We start from the raw sequence: 25,202 nt of genomic DNA on the forward strand, positions 1-25,202 counted from the left end.
GTGTGTGTGAGACGCTTCTGGAGGGAATTACACCAAATCATTCTCATCACACACTTTCAGAAACACCAAACCAGCATTAGAGATGCTGCGACGCCATTGGTCCACTGGTTACTCCAGTTATCCAATCACAGCTGACGCTGAGTCACATGAGGTTTGAGGGATTTATTCAGTAAATGTGTTTCCATCGTAGTTTATACACACGTTTTATTATCGGATAAAAATTTATTTAAGCACATTTTTCTAATTTATGCTCATTTTGTCATTTCCATCCAGCGTTTTTTTATGCGATATCCGAATAAAAGTAGGTTGATGGAAACAGAGCTAGTGTTGGTCAGGTTTAACCCTTTAATCTCAGCTGTATCTGAGCGTGTCGAGCTCGTATCAGGGATTCACACGTCACTCACAGCATCAGTGTGGCACTGTTTATTCAGCACAGGTTTATCAGACACGAGCAGAAGACAGTGAGAGTTCGTTCCTCTGAAGGATGACGCGTGTGCTTTCTAGCAGTTGAAGTGTAGTTTGCGCGGGGTCATGAACTGTCGCACGGTCTCGTCGGTCACTAGCTTGCGTCTCTCCTGATGCGCTGCGATCATGGGCTGAAGCGTCTCGATCAAACACTTCTTCAGCTCGCCGGTGAGAAGCGCACCGCTCCTGTAGTCCTGAAACACAAGCGGATCCTTTACACATCATGCTTTCAGTTTCAGTCAAACCAACATTTATTCAGACACCTTCAACATTTCTCACATCATCAGTTTATTCACTATAGTTTAGAAAATGGTAATTAAATATGAACTCAGTTGATATTTGACTGGTTTTGTCCGTCCTTCTGTTAGACTGTCTCACACATGAATTATGTTGAATATCTGTCAGCTGTTAAATTTAACTACACAATTAGATAATACCAGTTTAGCTCAACCAATCACCAAGCAATGCTTCATTGTGTTCAGTCTGTGTGTAAAAAGAGCATTAGCAATTAAAGAAAACACACTTCAGCAAAACATGATCAGCTCAAAGTGTCCGAATCATTGTCACTGGTAGTCACTGTATGAAGAGTTATTGGGTGTAATATGTCACAGTTTCAGGGTTCCCACTCTTTTCTTGAAATGATTTTCCAGGACATTTTCAAGACTTTTTCAGCTGCTACAGTGCGAGTCAAGTTATCACAACTAAGGCTGGGCGATATACCGATATTATCATATCGAGATACATTTTGAAACAGATGTGATATTGTACCTATACCGTTATATCTGTATTATAGTTGTGCAAAGATTGTTGTCTTTCACAATGCCACCTGCTTTCCTCTACTTGCAATGCCACACTACTAAAACAGAAGTTATTCTCTACTTTAGTTCATACACTGCTATTTTACTTGCTGATATCAGTTTAAAAGTCCAAACTCTCACAGTCAAGCTGTATTCGCAATCAGTCACTAACGTTAGAAAATATTAACTATTATCGGACTTCTATATTAATTGCATCTGCTCGCACCAAGGCACATTACGCATCTGGTATACATAGGCATAAACTGATGAGTTATGTGTTTTTGACTCTAAATTATTTTGATTTATCAAATCTTTGTAACCGTTTTTGTCAATTATATTGCTGAAATGGATAGACCTTTTGTAAAGCTAAATGTGTTTAAATGCAAAATCCATTTAGCCTACTGGTGTTGTGTATGAAATGGATCTTAAGTAAAATATTCTGACAAACTAGGGTTAAATACCGGTATATATCATATATCCCAAGCTTTGGAGAATTGCTATTTTCTACAGTTGTACCTTATATTTTGTACATTTAACCAGATCTCAATCTTTCTCTCTTGTACTTTCTCCACAAAATATTTTATGTTCAATAAATCACCAAAACAAAATTTACGTTTAAACAACTGTGTTCAAATGAACATGCAAGTCTTCAGTTCTCACTGCCTCTTCTCTGCGGTCTGTGTATCTAGCTAAACACAGCATGAAGAGTTGGGGCTCTGTGCACATACACAGTATTTCGATAGAGCTGAATTCATGACGTTTTTCTCATTCACATGTTTTTTGTTTCTGCTGTCGGACAATAGAACAAGTATGAAATACTGAGTGGAATGTGGCCCGGTAAGACCTGTTAGGCCGTCGCTATCTCGAAGCTGTCATCGTGCTCGCTACGGCTCCACTAAAACCAAAAATATATTTCACACAAAGGTATGAGTGACGACACGCCCACAGCTCTCCACTGCTCCTCTGTCACTCAACAGAGAGGGAGAACAACCTCTCACTCGATATACTGCCATACAGCAACACTCTTTAACAGAAAGTCGCTAGCTTTTGGCAGACTTTTGCAACTCCATTACTTTAAACGCAGTAATTTCCCCATTCACTGGCTAGAAATTGGTTATAAAAAAAAAACAATAAAACCTATATTTTTGATTACAATACTTTTAATAAAGAAAATATAGACATTTTGTACTGTACTGGCCACAATCTTTAAATGTTTTTTGCCCTCCACATGGCATCGACAGTCAGCAAAACAAACACACACGCGCACACGCGCACACACACACACACACACACACACACACACACACACACACACACACACACACACTTGTTCAGAAGGGCTACTGCTGAACATGATTGATAGATTTGCCAAGAAAAAACACCTCCCAAAACTTTATTTTTCTTTTTTCAGACTTCGGCTCGAATGTTTCCACAGTGAAAGTAACCTTACGCGTAACGGTTCACATTTACCAAAAGCTGGCAGGTCCGCTCACACACACACACACACACACACGCACTCCTGTCTTGCTATACTTGTGTGGACATTGTATTGACTTCCATTGATTTTACTATGTCTAACCCACACACTTTCCCTAACCCTAACCATTACTGGCACATGCCTAACCTAAACCTAATTCACACCATACCTCTAAACCTAACTGGTAGAGTTTAATCGCTTGTTAAACATTGTGTGGACCAGGCAAAATGTCCTCACAACTACAAATGTCCAAACAATGATGGTGGCCTGTCAAAGGTTGGTCCACACAAGTATAGCAAGACACACACATACACACACAGTTTACCTTTTTAAGCCCAGCTGCAGCAAATGGGGAACGGGGTACAGAGAGTGAGGCAGAGCAGTGCCATTGAGTAGAGCGGTGCTGAGGCAGAGGGCAGGAGGAGAGGGACGGGAATGTTACGTTGGAGGTTCGGTAGACTCGTTATTCTCCGCTTTTCTACAATGATTAGCTGAAACTGCTTCACCACGCTGCTGCATCGTGTTGTCAGACAGGAGTACTGCACGTGCACATTTGCCACAGAACTCACATGTCCGTAGTTTAGAGGGGCAAGTTTTACCAGCGTACTGAGATGTCAAATTGCATACTTGCTACGCAGGTTTGTGTCACGTGGGCCGCTGTGCTGGCTACATGCAGAAATGAAAGCAGACAAGCGCTCCAGCCCAATATTACCCGTTGAAGGCAGCTGAAAACAGACATTCATGCGTAAAATGTTTAACCCGTTTGCGTTCATCCACAAGGAGGGAAAATTATTTTCCAGGACAACCCAAACGTTTCCAGGACATTTTACTTTTTTCCCATTTTCCATGTGTTTTCCAGGACTGGAAAATTGGTCTTTCATTTTCCAGGTTTTTCAGGACGCGTGGGAACCCTGAGTTTACTTTATTTTCCTCTCCTCACTCACATTAATGAACTATAGTGTCCTAGCCTGGTTAAAACCAGACCATTCTCAGTTGTAACTGAGTTATGGTCTGGCAAAGCTTCATTAATAACTCATTTCCAAAGGGGCGTCACCAACGGACGTCGCTCAAATGCCTCTGGGCGCAGTTGGATAGACCTAAAACTAATCAGAGCGGTCGTCATCGTGTAAAGCCATATGCTGCGTCCCAATTTGCCTAAGTTACACTACGCCATAAAAGTATGTGCTCTTTTTGTGAAGAAAAGATATTTACTTTTGAATGTGTAGCAAAAAAGTAGGCAAGCTTTGGGACATACTACTCAGTCATCTTTATCGGACGGATCTGTCGCGTGCATCCTGTCACTTAAACTGCCCTGTCAATCATCGTGTCACAGTTAAAATCCTCCTAAAATCCAGTTAATTCCCTACCGTTTCGGAGAGAAATGTAGAAGCACGTTCATCTGCCAGTGGGTCTTTCATGGAGACTGTCCTCATGTGTTTGCAATTTGAATATAATAATGCATTTAAAAGTTGAACGACGTCACTCAAATGCCTCTGGGCGCAATTGGATAGACCTAAAACCAATCAGAGCGATCGTCATTGTGTAAAGCCCGCCTCAACGTTTCTGATTGGTGCCGCGATTTCAACGGCATGGAAATGGGCTTGAATGAGCTCTTTGCCAGACTACTTCTCGAGCAAATCTGAATTTGCCGGAAGTTGTCTGGGTTTTCCCAGGCTAATAGTGTCCTGATCACACTCGTGAAATGATCTCTGGTGTCTGAATAGTCAAATCAAATCAAATCAAGTATATTTGTATAGCGCTTTTCACAATACAGATTGTATCAAAGCAGCTTCACAGTATTAAAATAAAATAATACAACAAAGTTTGTTTCTAGTGGAATTTATTGATTGATAGAATAAAATTAAATATCCCCAAAATATCCCCAACTGAGCAAGCCAAAGGCAACAGTGGCAAGGAACCGAAAAAACTCCATCAAGCGGCCTAATGGTGTCCTAAAACTCCATCAGGTGACCTAACGGAGAAAAAAAAAACCTTGGGAGAACCCAGGCTCAGTCGGGGGCCAGTTCTCCTCTGGCATTTATGAACTAGAGGCCGGATTGTAGTTTGAACTGTAAGATTAAAAATATTATATGAATGCCTGGCTGAAAAGATGCGTCTTTAATCTAGTTTTAAACTGGGAGAGTGAGTCCGAGCAACGAACAGTATCAGGAAGGCTATTCCAGAGTTTTGGAGCCAAATGTGAAAATGCTCTCCCTCCTTTGGTGGATCTGGATATCCTAGGTATGACCAAAAGCCTTGAATTTATTGATCTTAAAGAGCGCGATGGATTATAGGGTGATAGAAGATCCGTTAAATAGACTGGAGCTAAGCCGTTTAGGGCTTTATAAGTCAGTAGCAATACCTTGTAATTAATACGGAACTTTATAGGTAGCCAATGTAGTGATGATAAAATTGGTGTTATATGATCATATTTTCTTGATCTAGTAAGAACTCTAGCGGCTGCATTTTGGACTAACTGTAGCTTGTTTATTGAGGATGCAGGACAACCGGCTAATAAAGCATTACAGTAATCTAGTCTCGAGGTCATGAATGCATGAACTAACCTTTCTGCATCAGAAACTGATAGCATGTTACGTAGCTTAGCAATGTTTCTAAGGTGGAAAAAGGCTGTTTTTGTAACATACGAAATATGATTTTCAAAAGACAGGTTACAATCGAGTATAACACCCAGGTCTTTTACTGTAGAGGATAAAGTAACAGGACATCCTACTATGTCAAAGTTGTATTGTGAGAGGTTCTGTGGGCGGTTTTTTGAACCGATAAGTATTACCTCTGTCTTGTCTGGATTTAATAATAGAAAATTACGCGTCATCCAATCTTTTATATCTTTAACACACTCTGTCAATTTGGATAATTTAGCGTTTTCATCCGGCCGTGATGAAATATACATTTGAGTGTCATCAGCATAACAATGGAAACTAATTCCATGTTTCCTTATAATATTTCCAAGTGGCAGCATATATATTGAGAATAACAGAGGGCCTAACACAGATCCCTGCGGCACTCCATAGTTTACTGGAGTTATGATAGATTTTTCTCCATTTAAATAGACAAAATGGTAGCGGTCTGATAAGTACGATCTAAACCAGCTTAATGCTTGTCCTTGAACACCAGTATAATTTTGTAGTCGATCTAAGAGTATTGTGTGATCTATAGTATCGAACGCAGCACTAAGATCAAGTAAAACTAGTATTGAGATGCAGCCTTGGTCAGAAGCTAAAAGTAAATCATTTGTGATTTTAATGAGCGCAGTTTCAGTGCTATGATGCGGCCTGAATCCAGACTGAAACTTTTCATAGATGTCATTTTCTTGCAAGAAAGAGCCCAGTTGGGCGGACACCACTTTTTCTAGTATTTTAGACATAAAAGGAAGATTTGAAATGGGTCTATAATTTGCTAGATTATTATGATCTAATTGTGGTTTCTTAATGAGAGGTTTTATCACTGCCAGTTTAAATGTTCTTTGAACATGACCTAAAGATAAAGACGAGTTAATAATATTGAGGAGAGGCTCTTCCACTACAGGTAACACTTCCTTCAGTAGTTTAGTTGGTATAGGATCTAATAAACATGTTGTTGTTTTAGATGAAGTGATAAGTTTATTTAACTCTTTTTGTTCTATAGTTGTAAAGCACTGTAATTGTTCTTGCGGGGGGAAAATTGAGGCTGAATTATAAGGTGCGATTGAGGATTGAACGTTTACAATTGTGGTTCTGATGTTTTCTATTTTCTCAGTGAAGAAGTTCATGAAATCATTACTACTAAACTGTAACGGGATATTTTGTTCGGGTGACGTCTGTTTATTTGTTAGTCTAGCCACGGTGTTAAATAAAAACCTAGGATTGTTTTGGTTGTTTTCTATTAGTTTGCGGAGGTGCTCAGCCCTGGCCGCTTTTAGGGCCTTTTTATAACGTGACATACAGTCTTTCCACGCGATTCTAAAGACCTCTAAATTAGTTTGTTTCCATTTACGCTCTAAATTACGGGTTTCTCTCTTTAGAACATGCGTAGTATTGTTGTACCATGGTGCTTTAATTTTCTCTGTGACCTTTTTTAATCTAACGGGTGCAACAACATCCAATGTTCTAGAGAGAATGGTGCTCATAGTGCTAGTTAGTTCTTCTAGTTCATCTGTTTGTTTGGGTTCAGGCAGCAGCTGAGACAGATCAGACAAGCAACTCGAGAAATTATCTATGGTGGATGGAAGGATTGTTCTGCCTGGTCGAAAACGCGGCGCCGCATGACATATTACAGCAGTACGTAATATGCAAGTTACCAAGTAATGGTCAGTGACATCATCACTTTGTGGAATGATATCTATATCGGTTGGATCGGTTCCATATGATATAATTAAATTGAGTGTGTGATTAAGACGATGAGTTGGTCCGGTGACGTTTTGTTTGACCCCAAAGGAATTTAATAAATCTATAAACGCAGCCCCTAACGCATCATTTGGATTATCTACGTGTATGTTAAAATCTCCAACAATTAATGCTTTATCTACATTGACCAATAGATCTGAGAGAAAATCTGCAAACTCTTTTAGGAAATCAGCGTAAGGCCCAGGCGGTCTATATACGGTAGCCAAGGCTAGAGATAATATGGATTTTTTTCTAACATCTAATGCCTCGTTTCCACTGAGCAGTACGGTACGGTACGGGACAGTACGGTACGGTTCGGGTCTGTTAACCATGATCTGGCTAGCGTTTCCACTGCCAACAGTACCCTTACTTGATAGGCGTGGTGTTTCGATCGACGTCATTTTCGCGCGAAGAAGAACATAGTAAACTACAATGGATGACATACAGCAGATCTTGTTCTTGCTTCTCAACATGTTTGTCACAAGAAGACAAGCGCCGACATCAGGCTTTTCTCAATATCAAGTACGCAAAGTTTGTACTTGCCATGTGCCATGTACTACATGGTACAGCGCGTTCTTAAAAGCGTCACTCAGCTCGCTCTGCTACTCCGGTTATCTCTGTTAACTTACTCTGTATGTACATTTTAAGCAACAATAAAACGAAATATGTTATAAAACACCACTCTGCCTCTTTTCGTTTTCATTTAAATAAATTAAACATTATAGGGACACAAATGTGGTTCATGCGCGTTTCATTCGTTTAAAAAAATAAATAAAATAAACATATTCCAGGCAATATATGCATTTGTACAAATGTTGCAATAAACATCAGTGATAATCTTTTAATAAAAATGACAAGAAACCATATTTATTTTTGTAAAATTTCAGTAAAGTACAAGAAGCTATACAATAAGAAATAAAGTAAACAATTCAGTCAAATATCCAAATGCAGCGCTCTATAACGTTAGTCTAACATTACAAGTAAAGTTAAACACAAATAACGTTAACTAAACTTATCCCTCAGCCAAAACGATTGACAGGGAACTCATTATATATTCACGGGACCAAAGATCGCCCGTTAGGTCTACACAAAACGAATTATATCTTATGTTTAACCACTACCGTCGGAGTCAGCGACGAACGCCGAGGACTAGCCGAGGAAAGGCTCATCCAGCCGGGAAACATGAGCACCGAGCGCCCGCTGAACGCATGGATCTCACAACCGGGGAAAAAAATAATCATCTTTATAAATAAACCACAGATTTGAGCTTTAAACAACTACATTCTCGCCTGAAAAACTCTTAAAATTACATTTCGTGATACAGTAACAGTAGTATTATATTAAACTTTATATTAAAAAATGGCGCTTCTTATGTTGTCATTCCTCTTGTAGCACGCGCAAGTGACGATTCTCTGTCAACCAATCAACGTCCTGCAGTGAGTCTAGCTCCACCTTTTAGTACCGTTCCACTGTGCTAGGTACCCCAATGGAAGGGTACCTAAAAAGTGGTACGGTACGGTTCGGCATTTTGGTACCATTCACAACTTTTGATAGTGGAAACGCAAATAAATGCGTACCGTTCCGTACCGTACCGTACCGTACCGCTCAGTGGAAACGAGCCATAAGAGCGTAACATTTAGTACAAGTATTTCAAACGAAATAAACTTATAACCCGTTTTCTGAGTAACATTGAGAATATCTCTATAGACCGCTGCAACACCGCCGCCACGACCAATCAGACGGGGTTCGTGCTTATAGGAGTATCCTGATGGAGTAGACTCATTTAGACCGAAATAATCATTAGGTTTAAGCCAAGTTTCAGTAAGGCAAAGGACATCGAAGCTATTATCCGTGACTATTTCATTTACAATAACTGCCTTAGGTGTGAGTGATTTATAGTGAATAGTGTTTGGTTTGCCTGTATGATGACGTCATCAGTGTTTGCTCTCACCTGTCGGATCTTCTCCAGCTGTTCATCGTCTTCCAGGAAGAACGTCAGATACATGAAGGAAACGTCCACATCTGGATTCCCACCGAGCTTCCGGTGTTCCTCGACCGTGTCCTTCCCGCCGGAGAACGCGTGTTTGTTGACCTGCAGTGAGAAGAGCTCGTGTGATTCAGTGTCGTGTTAATAGTGTCTCCTTCACCTCTGTAGAGAGAACACCTGGTCTAAATGATTCCAGGTCACATGGATCCGCGGAAACAACTAAAAATTCTGTATTATGAATTTTTAAGGCCAGAGTAATTTGTCGATGTCAATTTGTAAAGAAAGACACGCGCCTGCCCACATATATAATTTAAATGCTCATATCTATAGACTAAACACGTGATATGCATGCGCACGCCTTCAGTGTTTCACAGATTCACGTTTTTGAAGTTTACACAGAGATGATGATGTTTTCAAAAATGTTCAAAACTTGCACCTTTGAACCCGTTTCAAGGTTTGTGTTCTCAATCTCCAAACACTGTTGTGTGAATGAGTCTCCAGAACACATTAAGAGTTTCTGTTAGAACGGTGTCGTGTTAGCGGCCCCTAAGTTAATCACTAATGATCTCTGCAACGGAAGTGAATCAATCAAAACCAACTTTATCTGGACAATAACTTTATTCTAGATCTGCTGTAAAGCCTAAACGATCTCTGTTACTGTAATCTCCTGTTATCACTGTAAAGCTGCTGTGATCTATATTGTTAAAGCGCTGTATAAATGGAGACTTGACTTGAAGGCTAGTTCAGTCGTGATGAGAGTGAACGGCACCTTGTTCTTGATCTGTTTGGCCGTGTCCGTGAGGAAGATGGAGGAGTTGGCGTCGCTAGCGCTCATCTTGGTCTGCGCGCCCTGAAGCGCCGGGAAGAACGTGGAGTGAAGCAGAGCTGGCTTCAGATAGCCGATCCGCGGAGCTACGTCTCGCGTCATCCGGAAATACGGATCCTGAGGAACAGACCATCATGTGACGTTCAGCAGCATCACTTCACACCATTAGAACACTTATTAGTAGATTTAACGGGAACACTTTACAATAAGGCTCAACATTTAGCTAATGTATTAACTAGCATGAACTAACAATGAGCAATACATTTGTTACTGTGTTTATTAATCTTTGTTAATGTTAGTTAATAAAAATATTGCTATTCATTGTTTGTTCATGTTAGTTCACAGTGCATTAACTAATGTTAACTAATATAACTTTTGATTTTAATAACATATTAGTAAATGTTTAAATTAATATAATTTATGATTAATAAATGCTGTAGAAGTATTGTTCATTATTAGTTCATGTTAACTAAAGAACCTTATTGTAAAATGTTACCGATTTAACAATGAAAACATTCGCAGTTGGTTTGTTAAAGCTGTTATACTTCATGTTTTGACCAGCAGGTGGCGCTGGCCTGTGGCGTTTCCAAAGCTAGTCAATCGTTTTATTTTGGTTCAGTTGATTCAGAGAGTGGAAAAGCGTGAACGTGTATTTGAACGTCTCACCTGATCGATGGCACACGGAATGAGACACTGAACGTCGTTCCTGTCACCGAAGATCTGCGGGAAAGAGTTGCTGAAGGACGGAGCCGCTTGAATGGCCGGAAAACTGATTTTACCTGCAAACACACGCGATTAAACGCGACTGACGAACACTGGATCAAACGCTTCAGAAGAAGATCTGCTCACCGATACAGTCACTGTCTGTGAACCCGAAGATGCCTTTGACCTGGTTAAACGTCACATGCTTCTGGACCTTCACCACGTTTCTGTAGAACGAAGGACTCGCCCTGTCCAAACAAGTCAAATCATCAGGTTAATGTTTATAATATCTTCATTTATCAGATTAGAGCTGTGTGATGTATATACTATATAAGTTTATGACTATGTAAACAATCAATATAATATAATAGCACTTATATCCATACGCAGACGAGATGCAGTTATATAATGATAATAATAGCACTTATATCCATACGCAGACGAGATGCAGTTATATAATGATAATAATAGCACTTATATCCATACGCAGATGAGATGCGGTTATATGATAATAATAGCACTTATATCCATACGCAGATGCGATGCGGTTATATGATAATAATAGCACTTATATCCATACGCAGATGAGATGCGGTTATATGATAATAATAGCACTTATATCCATACGCAGATGAGATGCAGTTATATAATGATAATAATAGCACTTATATCCATACGCAGATGCGATTATATGATAATAATAGCACTTATATCCATACGCAGACGAGATGCAGTTATATAATGATAATAATAGCACTTATATCCATACGCAGACGAGATGCAGTTATATAATGATAATAATCGCACTTATATCCATACGCAGACGAGATGCGGTTATATGATAATAATAGCACTTATATCCATACGCAGATGAGATGCAGTTATATAATGATAATAATACCACTTATATCCATACGCAGATGCGATGCGGTTATATGATAATAATAGCACTTATATCCATACGCAGACGAGATGCGGTTATATAATGATAATAATAGCACTTATATCCATACGCAGACGAGATGCAGTTATATAATGATAATAATCGCACTTATATCCATACGCAGATGAGATGCGGTTATATGATAATAATAGCACTTATATCCATACGCAGATGAGATGCGGTTATATGATAATAATAGCACTTATATCCATACGCAGATGAGATGCGGTTATATAATGATAATAATCGCACTTATATCCATACGCAGACGAGATGCGGTTATATAATGATAATAATCACACTTATATCCATTCGCAGATGAGATGCAGTTATATAATGATAATAATAGCACTTATATCCATATGCAGATGAGATGCGGTTATATGATAATAATAGGACTTATATCCATACGCAGATGAGATGCAGTTATATAATGATAATAATCGCACTTATATCCATACGCAGACGAGATGCAGTTATATAATGATAATAATAGCACTTATATCCATACGCAGACGAGATGCAGTTATATAATGATAATAAGCGCACTTATTTCCATACGCAGATGAGATGCGGTTATATAATGATAATAATCGCACTTATATCCATACGCAGACGAGATGCGGTTATATAATGATAATAATAGCACTTATATCCATACGCAGACGAGATGCGGTTATATAATGATAATAATAGCACTTATATCCATACGCAGATGAGATGCGGTTATATGATAATAATAGCACTTATATCCATACGCAGATGAGATGCGGTTATATGATAATAATAGCACTTATATCCATATGCAGACGAGATGCGGTTATATAATGATAATAATCGCACATATCCATACGCAGACGAGATGCGGTTATATAATGATAATAATCACACTTATATCCATTCGCAGATGAGATGCAGTTATATAATGATAATAATAGCACTTATATCCATATGCAGATGAGATGCGGTTATATGATAATAATAGCACTTATATCCATACGCAGATGAGATGCAGTTATATAATGATAATAATCGCACTTATATCCATACGCAGACGAGATGCAGTTATATAATGATAATAATAGCACTTATATCCATACGCAGACGAGATGCAGTTATATAATGATAATAATCGCACTTATATCCATACGCAGACGAGATGCAGTTATATAATGATAATAATAGCACTTATATCCATACGCAGACGAGATGCAGTTATATAATGATAATAATCGCACTTATATCCATACGCAGACGAGATGCAGTTATATAATGATAATAATAGCACTTATATCCATACGCAGACGAGATGCAGTTATATAATGATAATAATCGCACTTATTTCCATACGCAGATGAGATGCGGTTATATAATGATAATAATCGCACTTATATCCATACGCAGACGAGATGCGGTTATATAATGATAATAATAGCACTTATATCCATACGCAGACGAGATGCAGTTATATAATGATAATAATAGCACTTATATCCATACGCAGATGAGATGCGGTTATATGATAATAATAGCACTTATATCCATACGCAGATGAGATGCGGTTATATGATAATAATAGCACTTATATCCATATGCAGACGAGATGCGGTTATATAATGATAATAATCGCACATATCCATACGCAGACGAGATGCGGTTATATAATGATAATAATCACACTTATATCCATTCGCAGATGAGATGCAGTTATATAATGATAATAATAGCACTTATATCCATATGCAGATGAGATGCGGTTATATGATAATAATAGCACTTATATCCATACGCAGATGAGATGCAGTTATATAATGATAATAATCGCACTTATATCCATACGCAGACGAGATGCAGTTATATAATGATAATAATAGCACTTATATCCATACGCAGACGAGATGCAGTTATATAATGATAATAATCGCACTTATATCCATACGCAGACGAGATGCAGTTATATAATGATAATAATAGCACTTATATCCATACGCAGACGAGATGCAGTTATATAATGATAATAATCGCACTTATATCCATACGCAGACGAGATGCAGTTATATAATGATAATAATAGCACTTATATCCATACGCAGACGAGATGCAGTTATATAATGATAATAATCGCACTTATTTCCATACGCAGATGAGATGCGGTTATATAATGATAATAATCACACTTATATCCATACGCAGACGAGATGCGGTTATATAATGATAATAATAGCACTTATATCCATACGCAGACGAGATGCAGTTATATAATGATAATAATAGCACTTATATCCATACGCAGATGAGATGCGGTTATATGATAATAATAGCACTTATATCCATACGCAGACGAGATGCGGTTATATAATGATAATAATCGCACATATCCATACGCAGACGAGATGCGGTTATATAATGATAATAATCACACTTATATCCATTCGCAGATGAGATGCGGTTATATAATGATAATAATAGCACTTATATCCATATGCAGATGAGATGCGGTTATATGATAATAATAGCACTTATATCCATACGCAGATGAGATGCAGTTATATAATGATAATAATCGCACTTATATCCATACGCAGACGAGATGCAGTTATATAATGATAATAATAGCACTTATATCCATACGCAGACGAGATGCAGTTATATAATGATAATAATCGCACTTATATCCATACGCAGACGAGATGCAGTTATATAATGATAATAATAGCACTTATATCCATACGCAGACGAGATGCAGTTATATAATGATAATAATCGCACTTATATCCATACGCAGACGAGATGCAGTTATATAATGATAATAATAGCACTTATATCCATACGCAGACGAGATGCAGTTATATAATGATAATAATCGCACTTATATCCATACGCAGATGAGATGCGGTTATATGATAATAATAGCACTTATATCCATACGCAGATGAGATGCGGTTATATGATAATAATAGCACTTATATCCATTTGCAGATGAGATGCAGTTATATAATGATAATAATCGCACTTATATCCATTCGCAGATGAGATGCGGTTATATGATAATAATAGTGGTTATATCCATACGCATGATGAGATTTGGTTACATATATTTGGTTTTACCCCATATAGTCGAGATCGGAGAAGATGAAGGTCTTGTCCGGGTCGAACCCGCAGGCGATGATGTCTCTAGCATTCTCCAGTGTGTATCGATGACAATCCTCCAGCGACAGATCCTTCCACAGATACTTCTCATCATCAGTCATCTGAACCACCAGAGGAACATCAAACACGTCCTGCAGCCACCTGACACACACACACACACACATACATCAGCTGAACCACCAGAGGAACATCAAAAACGTCCTGCAGCCACCTGACACACACACACACACATACATCAGCTAAACCACCAGAGGAACATCAAACACGTCCTGCAGCCACCTGACACACACACACACACACACACACACACACACACACATCAGCTGAACCACCAGAGGAACATCAAACACGTCCGGCAGCCACCTGACACACACACACACACACACACACATCAGCTGAACCACCAGAGGAACATCAAAAACGTCCGGCAGCCACCTGACACACACTCACACTCTCACACACTCACTTGGTGAAGAGGAAGGGGATCAAGTGACCCACATGCATGGCCCCAGAGGACGGTCCGCGACCCGTATAAAGATAGAAGGACTTCCGGCTCTCGTACGCGTCCAGGATCTGATGCATGTCCCTGAGCATCAACACAACACGATCATCAACACAACATGATCATACACCATCCACTGGCAAACATTTACATTATTATAGATATGTGATAATTTTTCTATTAAGTTACATTATTATGACTTTATGTTGTTGTTTTTTATACTTACTATAGAACTGTATTACTATATGTATTATTATTTTTTTTTATTTTTTTTTTTTTATTTACTTTAATTAAATTAAATGTATTATTTATTTATGTTTTATCTATTTTATCATTTATTTTAATCTGTTTATTTTAATCTACTCATCTATTTATTTATTTATTATAATCTATTTATTTATTTCTTTGAATCTATTTTTCATGCGGAGGTGTGTAGATATGTAGAGGGTGTGTGTGTGTGTGTGATGTCACCTGTGTGAGAAGAAGATTCCTCTGCGCAGGAAGTGATGCGGTGTTTTCCCCGTGACTCGAGCGATTCTGTCCACCAGTTCCTGCTCGATCTTACAGCTGCCGAATCGCACTGATTATATATAACATATATATATTCTGATTATTCACACGCCTCATACATCACACACACACTCACTCAGAGTCACAGCCACTAACCGATGAGTTTGTCGTAGTCGACTCCTTTAGCGCTGCTGGTGGACACGTTCCAGGGGTCGACCTGATCATCTTCATCATCCTCAGCAGGACCAGCATCATCATCCTCAGTGTGTGTCGGCGGGCGTCCGGCCTGATAATCCTGACCGGTGAGAAGCTTATAGTCCTCCTTCATCCTCAGCAGCAGCTGCACTGCAGACTCCACATCTGCCTACACACACACACACACACACGTTACTCCTTCAGTTCACTGCAGACTCCACATCTGCCTACACACACACACACATTACTCCTTCAGCTGCACTGCAGACTCCACATCAGCCTACACACACACACACATTACTCCTTCAGCTGCACTGCAGACTCCACATCAGCCTGAGCGCACACACACACACACACACACGATAATAAATATACATTTGATTACAATAAAAAAAATAATAGATTACAATAAATTAAAAATAGATAAATAAAAATTAGATTACAATAAATTACAATTAAATAGATAGATAAAACAGATTACAATGAATAAAAAATAAGATATCTAATAATAGAAATTCAGTATTTTCTGAATAATATGTGGACATATTTATAATATTATTATTTGATAACATAAGTGGAGACTGACTTTATTGCCCTTCTGAGCCTTGATTTGCCTCACTGCGAGTCCCTGAGCCGTGAGCTGCTCGTACAGGTCCATCGGGCTCGACATCTTTACCTGTAACACACTGATACTGTAATAACTCTTTATGACTCTTCATAACGACACTGACATATGCTCGCTGCCGCATGCCAGCCTTTAAACACAGATCTGCAACCAGTGTCATGACCAGCGCTCACACGAGCAATTGTTATAAATTAATTTCAGTATTAAATAGTAATTAAGAATAAACAAACGCACCTTTTTGAGTTAGATGGTTTAATTCATTCCACTTGCATCAGACTCACTGTGCCAGTGTCACACCAATCTCAGCCCTACCGGAAACATTCGCGCCATGTAGTTCCGGTCGCATGTCTCACACGTCACTGTCAGCGAAAATATTTTTATTAAAAACACTTTTAGTCATACTGTGTTTGACTTGGATAACGGTGATGCACACAACCTGAAATATATAAGATGTGTATTTTATAAACACGAATTATTCTTTTTTAAAAGACTCTTATTTTGTCGCAGAAACCAACCGCTTCCTCTACAAGAAGTGCTTATCACTCAGAGAAATAAGAGAGTCAATATCAAAATCTGGATTAAACATGTGTCGTGTAAACACACGATTATTAACCCCACAAACCAATGTAACGGTTAATCACAATAAGACAGCTGACACTTTTAGTCCTACTCTGTTTTACTCAGATAACGCTAATGTATAAAAGGTGTTCATTAAAACGAGACTCTTATTTTGCCTGTAAACTCCTCACCCGCTCTTAATCTTCCGGAGTTTCGCTACCTGATATTTCAAATTAAAAACACCGCACGACAGATGCGAATATTAATCATATAAACAAGAATAACTGACTGTCTGTATTGTTATACCAACGATTTAAACTGATACACAGATGCGTATATTATGAAAGGGATTTGACGGATCAATATTCGCTAATAACAGATGATGTTGATGATGTCAGTTACTCGTAGTTTAATGTGAGTTTTTGTGCAAACTAGTGTATTCTGCTGCTTTATTTTTAATTATTAGAATAAATTCAAGATACATTTGTCGTTTTACTTACTGTAATTTACATAAATATACATGTGTAATATTCTTTCTGTTTACAATAGTTAAAATCTCGTTTTATTAGTAAGATTGTTATTCTTTTTTTTTTGTCTAAAATGTTTGACTGTTTCATTAATAAGATTATTATTCTTTTTTAATCTTTTTAAATCTATTTTTAGTTAAAATATATATATATATATATATATATATATATATATATATATATATGTGTGTCTGTGTGTCTGTGTGTGTGTGTCTGTGTGTGTGTTATTATTGATATTGTTGTCCATGCAGTGGTTTGTGAGTGATGGTCATGGCTTCACTGGTGGATTATGAGGATTCTGACAGTGATCCGGATCAAGATCTTCAGTCTGCTGCTCCTCATCCTCACCTGGAGCTTTATAAAGATCAGTCCCTCATCATGAGCTCTTCGTTATCCTCATCATCATCATCATCATCATCAGTAAGTGTGTCTGGCTGCATGAAGAGAGCTCAGCCGCAGCCGGCCGGAGTCAGGCCGTATGTTCCTAAGAGACAGCGAGTGTCCACCGCAACGGCCCAGACCCCAGAGACACCTCACACACCACACACATCTCACACACCTCCACCTGCCGGAGCTCGTCTGCTGTCCGAGGTCTCGGAGAGGGTCCGGCCGTTCCTGGCGCTAAAGCCCGGTCGGGTTGAGCTGCCCAGACGAGTGCAGTGTCTCCTTCAGGCCCACCAGGGTCCAGTGAACACACTGCAGTGGAGTCCAGTGGATCATCTCAGTCACCTGCTGCTCTCGGCCTCCATGGACAACACCTGCAAGGTATGAATAACACAAGCTAACCCAGCACAACCCAACCTGACACAACCTATCGCAACCCAACCTAACCTAACCCAACAAAAAACATAACACTCACAATCTAACCTAACACAACCCAACCTAACCCAACCCAACCTAACCTAACCCAACCTATCGCAACCTAACCTAACCCAACCCAACCTAACCTAACCCAATAAAAAACATAACACAACCCAACCTAACCCAACCTATCGCAACCTAACCTAACCCAACCCAACCTAACCTAACCCAACCTATCGCAACCTAACCTAACCCAACCCAACCTAACCTAACCCAACAAAAAACATAACACTCACAATCTAACCCAACACAACCCAACCTAACCCAACCTATCGCAACCTAACCTAACCCAACCCAACCTAACCCAACCCAACCTAACCTAACCCAACAAAAAACATAACACTCACAATCTAACCTAACACAACCCAACCTAATCTAACCTAACCCAACACAACACAACCCAACCTGACACAACCTATCGCAACCCAACCTAACCCAACACAACCCAACCTAACCCAACACAACCCAACCTAACCTAACCCAACAAAAAACATAACACTCACAATCTAACCTAACACAACCCAACCTAATCTAACCCAACCTGACACAACCTATCGCAACCCAACCCAACCCAACCTAACCTAACCCAACACAACCCAACCTGACACAACCTATCGCAACCCAACCTAACCTAACCCAACACAACACAACCCAACCTGACACAACAAAAAACATAACACTCACAATCTAACCTAACACAACCCAACCTAATCTAACCTAACCCAACACAACACAACCTGACACAACCTATCGCAACCTAACCTAACCCAACCTAATCTAACCCAACAAAACCTAACTCAACCCAACCTAACCTAACCCAACACAACACAACCCAACCTGACACAACCTATCGCAACCCAACCTAACCCAACACAACCCAACCTAACCTAACCCAACCCAACCTAACCTAACCCAACAAAAAACATAACACTCACAATCTAACCCAACACAACCCAACCTAACCCAACCTATCGCAACCTAACCTAACCCAACCCAACCTAACCTAACCCAACCTATCGCAACCTAACCTAACCCAACCCAACCTAACCTAACCCAACAAAAAACATAACACTCACAATCTAACCTAACACAACCCAACCTAATCTAACCTAACCCAACACAACACAACCCAACCTGACACAACCTATCGCAACCCAACCTAACCCAACCTAACCCAACACAACCCAACCTAACCCAACACAACCCAACCTAACCTAACCCAACAAAAAACATAACACTCACAATCTAACCTAACACAACCCAACCCAACCCAACCTAACCTAACCCAACACAACACAACCTGACACAACCTATCGCAACCCAACCTAACCTAACCCAACACAACACAACCCAACCTGACACAACAAAAAACATAACACTCACAATCTAACCTAACACAACCCAACCTAATCTAACCTAACCCAACACAACCCAACCTGACACAACCTATCGCAACCTAACCTAACCCAACCCAACCTAACCTAATCCAACAAAAAACATAACACTCACAATCTAACCTAAGCTAACTTTACCCAACGAAACCTAAAACTACCCAACCTAACCTAACCTAACCTTATGTAGCCTAACCTAACCCTACAAAACATAACACTACTCAACCTAACCCAACCTAACCTAACCTAATCTAACCCAACAAAACCTAATTCAACCCAACCTAATGTAACAAAACCCAACCTAACCTAACTTAGCATAACCCAACCCAACCTAACCCAACCCATCCTAACTCAACCCAACCTGACACAACCCAACCCAATGTAACAAAACCCAACCTAACCCAACCTAACCTAACCTAATCTAACCCAACAAAACCTAATTCAACCCAACCTAATGTAACAAAACCCAACCTAACCTAACTTAGCATAACCCAACCCAACCTAACCCAACCCATCCTAACTCAACCCAACCTGACACAACCCAACCCAATGTAACAAAACCCAACCTAACCTAACTTAGCATAACCCAACCTAATCTAACACAACCCATCCTAACTCAACCTAACCCAACCTAGCCTAGCATGACACAACACAACACAATCAGCCGCTTCTTCTACAGGTGTTCACTCTTGGGGAAATAAGGATTACACTGTTCATTCCCTGTGTTAGCAGTAAGGTACTCGAGGCTGTGCTGTATCGGATGAAGGGCGTTGTTTGGCTCGCCCTTCAAACACGTTATCACATAATACAAATATTAAAGCTGAAAAATATGTATCTATGCAACTTTCATGAAGTAAAATCACTAAAAGCCTTCCTTCCCAATCCGAATTAGGATTATATTTGTCACATAAACGCCTGGTTGTTCATCTAACCCCAGAAGGCCAATACTAGGGGAATCTGGTTTCATCATTAAAAAGAAATTATCATTAAAACTCTGCATGATAATTATCCACATCATTTAAGCACATTTTTAGAATTTATGGGGATCTTAGCATTTCCATCCAGCATTTTTTTATTCAGTATCACACAGTTCAGTAAAGCCTGTGGATGTGAACACACTGGGGTTCAGGACCAGACGAGTGTGACAGGAGGAGTGTGTGTTCATGTGTGTGTCCCTGCGATGCGGCTCCATCACGGTCAGGTGAATATGTGTGTCAAGACCCAGGAGACACACACACACACTCACGCTCATGTCCTCTGGAAAGGGGAACTCACACACACTCACACACACACACACACTGAACATTATAATCCACCGTTCAGTTATTCACGAGAAATGTTCACAAGGACAGATGGAAGGATCGATGAACCAGAGACTAGGAACTAAACCCGTCCTGATTCTGCTGGGTTATGGATCATAATTCATCTGTAGTATGTGTGTGTGTGTGTGTGTGTGTGTGTGTGTGTGTGTGTTGACTTCAGTCTGTTTCTGCTGGGTCTGACTGTGAGGTGATGTTGATCACGAACAGCTTATTCTGCCCACAGAGGAAATGAGAACCAACGCTATCAGATGCGGTTTCGTGTGTGTGTGTGTGTGTGTTTAATAATAAAGCATGTCTGGAGGGTCGAGGAGCGTCTCTCAATCCGTATCTGTGTCGTTACAGGACGTTCACTCTTCCTCTCCCCGCCGGCTTCCTGATTCCTGTTCAATTCAACACTACAAAAAACACCAGAACTCATGGTTTTATATAAAACCTCTATTGCATCTTGTCAGAATGAAAGCCCGTTTCCAGCACAGTAGAAAAACAGTCATCAGGCTTTGATAAATCATAATTTTGACTTTTTATCTCAGAATCATGACTTAGTATAATTTCGTAATTTCATAATTTCTACTCTTAATTTTTACTTTTGTCATAATTATGTAGCGTGTCATCATTTCGACTTCTTCATCTTTTTCTTCGTCTTAAATATGACTGTAATTATGACTTAGTATGTCATCATTTACTTAATGTCATAATTTCGACTTTGTGTCTCATAATTGACTTTTTTACTTTTCATGAGAATTTTGACCAAAACTCTAATTATGTCTAGTATGTCATAATTCAGAGTTTTAATGTTATGAAGTCAGATGTAACTGTTATGACATTATAACTTTTTATGCCATAAATATGACTCATCATTTTGATTTATGTCATAATTAAGATTTACCAAAGCATGATTTTTCCCCTTGTGTGGCAGAAATGGGCTTCCATATGTTAGAGACTAAACGAATATAAAATATGTCAAATTCTGAAATGCTGTTGTGAAATAGTTCCCCTCTTTCTGTTTCGGGTCAAATTGACCCACATATTTTAATGTTAAAAAATAGCTGCACATAGACAGAAAAGTAAACTGAGTCTTAAATTTCATAAATTTTCATGTATTTCATATTTTAGTAGTTGGTATGATTTATTTATTTATTTTTTTAACCTGACTATTTACTGTCTATCCTGACAAATTGCAAGAAGAAATAAAGTTTAATCAGCATTTTTCAAGCCGTTTAAAAATCAAATGCAACATAATAGGAGGAATTCATGTCAAATCTGTCGCATTCATGACAGAATGAGTGAATGTGGAGTTTGGGGCTCTTTAGTCATTTTTGAAAAAGTTTACATTTGTTTTTCTTCTTCATCGTAATGGTGCGAAACTTGGTAAAGGTTTTGGCACTTGCTGTGCGAACGCAAAAAAAATCACGGACATGATCTGAACATGTTTAATGGTCCTGATAACAATAGTCCCACTTGAGCTCCTCGCGGTCAGAAATGATGCATTGGAAACGAATGAGAGACGAGTTTCCTCTAGTGGAAGCGTTTGGTACTGCAGCCGAACACACTCTCACTGAAAGATCATTTACTGAGATATCAAATTTGGAACACGACTTGTTTACATTTATGGCTTTGATTTTCTAACAGTTTTAGAGTAAAACATGTTTTTGAAAATATATATTTCATATAAAAATTTTAAATAGTATTTTTTCACAACGATAAACGTAAAATTCTGTAACTTTTAAATTCACTTTTTTAAACTTTTTTTCACAGTTTATGTTGGAAATGTAATTTTCAGGTCTATGCTCAAAAAGTACATGAATGGATTATAAATACAGCGTAAATATAATTTAGTACCATAAAATCCCCTAAAAATAAAAAATATTAAATAAAAAGCATTATCAAACTAAAATATAGTACATTAATTTAATTGAAATAAAAAAATAATTTCGGTCATTTTTGAGCAACACGTGAAGAGCCCCAGAGGGCTAATAGAGTCACGGTGCAGTGATACTGGCGTTCTCGTTGAGCTGAACGTGTGTGTTTGTAGGTGTGGGACGGTGTTGGTGGTGGGCGGAGCTTACGCACTTACTCCGCCCACAGGGGCGCGGTCCGTGATGCGTGTTGGCTGCCGTGTGGGCGTCGCCTCCTCTCGGGGTCGTTCGACGGCACGACGGCGCTCACTGACGCGGAGACGGGTGAGTAAGTGAGTGAGTGTGAGGAGAGCAAAATAAAGTAAACTGTGACATATTATACCAAAATATTCTTCATACAGTGACTACCAGTAAAAAATTTACAAATTTGGGAGCAAAAATGATTCGGACACTTTGAGCTGATCATGTTTTGCTGAAGTGTTTTGTCTTTAATTGCTAATGCTCTTTTTACACACAGACTGAACACAATGAAGCATTGCTTGGTGATTGGTTGAGCTAAACTGGTATTATCTAATTGTGTAGTTAAATTTAACAGCTGACAGATATTCAACATAATTCATGTGTGAGACAGTCTAACAGAAGGACGGAGGATTCAGATCAACTCCATGATTGTTTGATGTTTTCCAGCACAAATATCCAAAGATTCTTAAATCATTCATAAATGTTTACAGAAGTGAAATGATCCTTCAGCTGCTCATCACGAGAGACGCGCTTCTTATCGGCCGTCAGAGAATCACATTCATTAATGAAAAACACGGAGGACGTGTGTTAATTATGCAGGAGATGATGTATCGGCTCCACAAACATCAGCACATCTCATGTGTTAACATTACATTACATTAGATTACTTAAACTAATAGTAACTAATGTTAACAAATGAGATCTTATTGTGAAGTGCTACAAAAAAAAACAGTGAAGTTTCATCAGACTCAAATCAAACTTGATCATATGCAAATCTTCTCATTAATATGCATGAGTTGATCGTCATATGAATCACGTCACAGTTAATAAAGAAGTGCTGCTTTACCAACATTCACAGTTCGTCCTCAAACATACTCCACAGTTTCCATTTTGCAAAATTAGTCAATTATGAAACTAATTCACATTCAGCTCTTCAGAAGAATAGAGTCATTATGGTTCTCGTCTGATAGTGTCACTGCAGTCAAATTAACAATATTCATGAATATTAAGTGTCTTTGAAACTAAAGTAGCGACACTGAATTGACTGACTGCATGATTGGTTGATTGATTGATTGATTGATTTATTTATTTATTGGTTGATTGACTGATTGGTTGATTGGTTGATTGGTTGGTTGATTGATTGATTGATTGATTGATTGATTGATTGATTGGTTGATTGATTGATTGATTGATTGATTGATTGATTGATTGCTTGGTTGGTTTATTGATTGATTGATTGATTGATTGATTGATTGATTGATTTATTGATTGGTTGATTGATTGATTTATTGATTGGTTGATTGATTGATTGATTGGCCGATGTCTCCTCAGGTCAGACCGTCGCTCAGATGGACAACGGTTTTAAGGTGACCTGCGTCGCCCCGCGACCTTCCGACCCCGACGTGTTCCTGAGTGGCGGCTTCAGTTCAGAGGTCAAAGCCTGGGACGCCCGCTGCCGGAAGGTCAGTCTGATTCCAAACCCTTCCCATGAGCCTTTGCTTTGAGCGTGTGTCTCAGGCGCTGTGTGTCGCAGGTGCTGCGCGTGTATAAAGCTGCGGTTCAGCAGACGCTGGACGTCTTGTTCCTGAGCGGCAGCCGAGAGTTCGTGAGCAGCACCGACGCCGTGAGTCGAGACTCGGCCGAGCGAACGCTCATCGCCTGGGACTTCCAGACCTCCGCCAAACTCTCCAACCAGATCTTCCACGTGAGAACCTTCCCTGCGGACACGGACACATTCATGCAGACACACTAGAAAAGGGTGTTTCCTTTTAGAACGCTAGGGCTCTATGATTTACATGCGGGAAAACAGGGACGGAATCCACTCATACAAACTGAATTTACTGTATAACGCAGAATTTCACAGAATTTGTAATTTTAATGAATAA

At 39.1% G+C, this 25,202-nt stretch overlaps 2 protein-coding genes and 1 long non-coding RNA gene across 4 annotated transcripts in view; 1 reads left to right on the top strand and 2 right to left on the bottom strand.

Moving 5' to 3' along the window:
• LOC311071685 overlaps positions 1-25,202 on the bottom strand; it is a 307,177-nt gene that overhangs the window by 124,236 nt on the left and 157,739 nt on the right. The window lies entirely within an intron of this gene.
• On the bottom strand, positions 148-16,902 carry wars1 (tryptophanyl-tRNA synthetase 1). Its single transcript, XM_084096147.1, has 11 exons — positions 16,796-16,902; positions 16,523-16,612; positions 15,898-16,105; positions 15,703-15,811; positions 15,196-15,315; positions 14,688-14,870; positions 10,784-10,884; positions 10,601-10,713; positions 9,878-10,051; positions 9,073-9,213; positions 148-659 (listed from the first exon to the last, which is right to left on the bottom strand). The coding sequence occupies exons 2-11, from the start codon at positions 16,604-16,606 to the stop codon at positions 501-503; spliced, it is 1,392 nt and encodes a 463-aa protein (XP_083952273.1). The 5' UTR covers positions 16,607-16,612; positions 16,796-16,902; the 3' UTR covers positions 148-500.
• wdr25 (WD repeat domain 25) overlaps positions 17,313-25,202 on the top strand; it is a 10,278-nt gene continuing 2,388 nt past the window's right edge. The window contains exons 1-5 of one of the 2 annotated variants that reach the window (XM_084096148.1): positions 17,313-17,533; positions 17,898-18,411; positions 23,253-23,400; positions 24,649-24,779; positions 24,851-25,021. In XM_084096148.1, the coding sequence (XP_083952274.1) occupies positions 17,911-18,411; positions 23,253-23,400; positions 24,649-24,779; positions 24,851-25,021 (951 nt within the window). In that variant the 5' untranslated portion in view covers positions 17,313-17,533; positions 17,898-17,910. The remainder of the gene's footprint in view (positions 17,534-17,897; positions 18,412-23,252; positions 23,401-24,648; positions 24,780-24,850; positions 25,022-25,202) is intronic. The other variant, XM_084096149.1, reaches the window with a different exon arrangement.

The sequence above is a fragment of the Abramis brama genome (genome assembly GCF_963993115.1).
Source record: "Abramis brama genome assembly, chromosome: 21".
Classification (NCBI taxonomy): Eukaryota; Metazoa; Chordata; class Actinopteri; order Cypriniformes; family Leuciscidae; genus Abramis; species Abramis brama.

Coding starts and splice junctions, on each gene's coding strand:
- wars1 (XM_084096147.1), bottom strand. CDS start 16,606: ATGTCGAGCCCGATGGACCTGTACGAGCAGCTCACGGCTCAGGGACTC. Junction 10,714..10,783: donor CACAGACAGTGACTGTATCG/GTGAGCAGATCT, acceptor GTGTGTTTGCAG/GTAAAATCAGTTTTCCGGCC. Junction 10,052..10,600: donor TTCCGTGTGCCATCGATCAG/GTGAGACGTTCA, acceptor TCTGTTCCTCAG/GATCCGTATTTCCGGATGAC.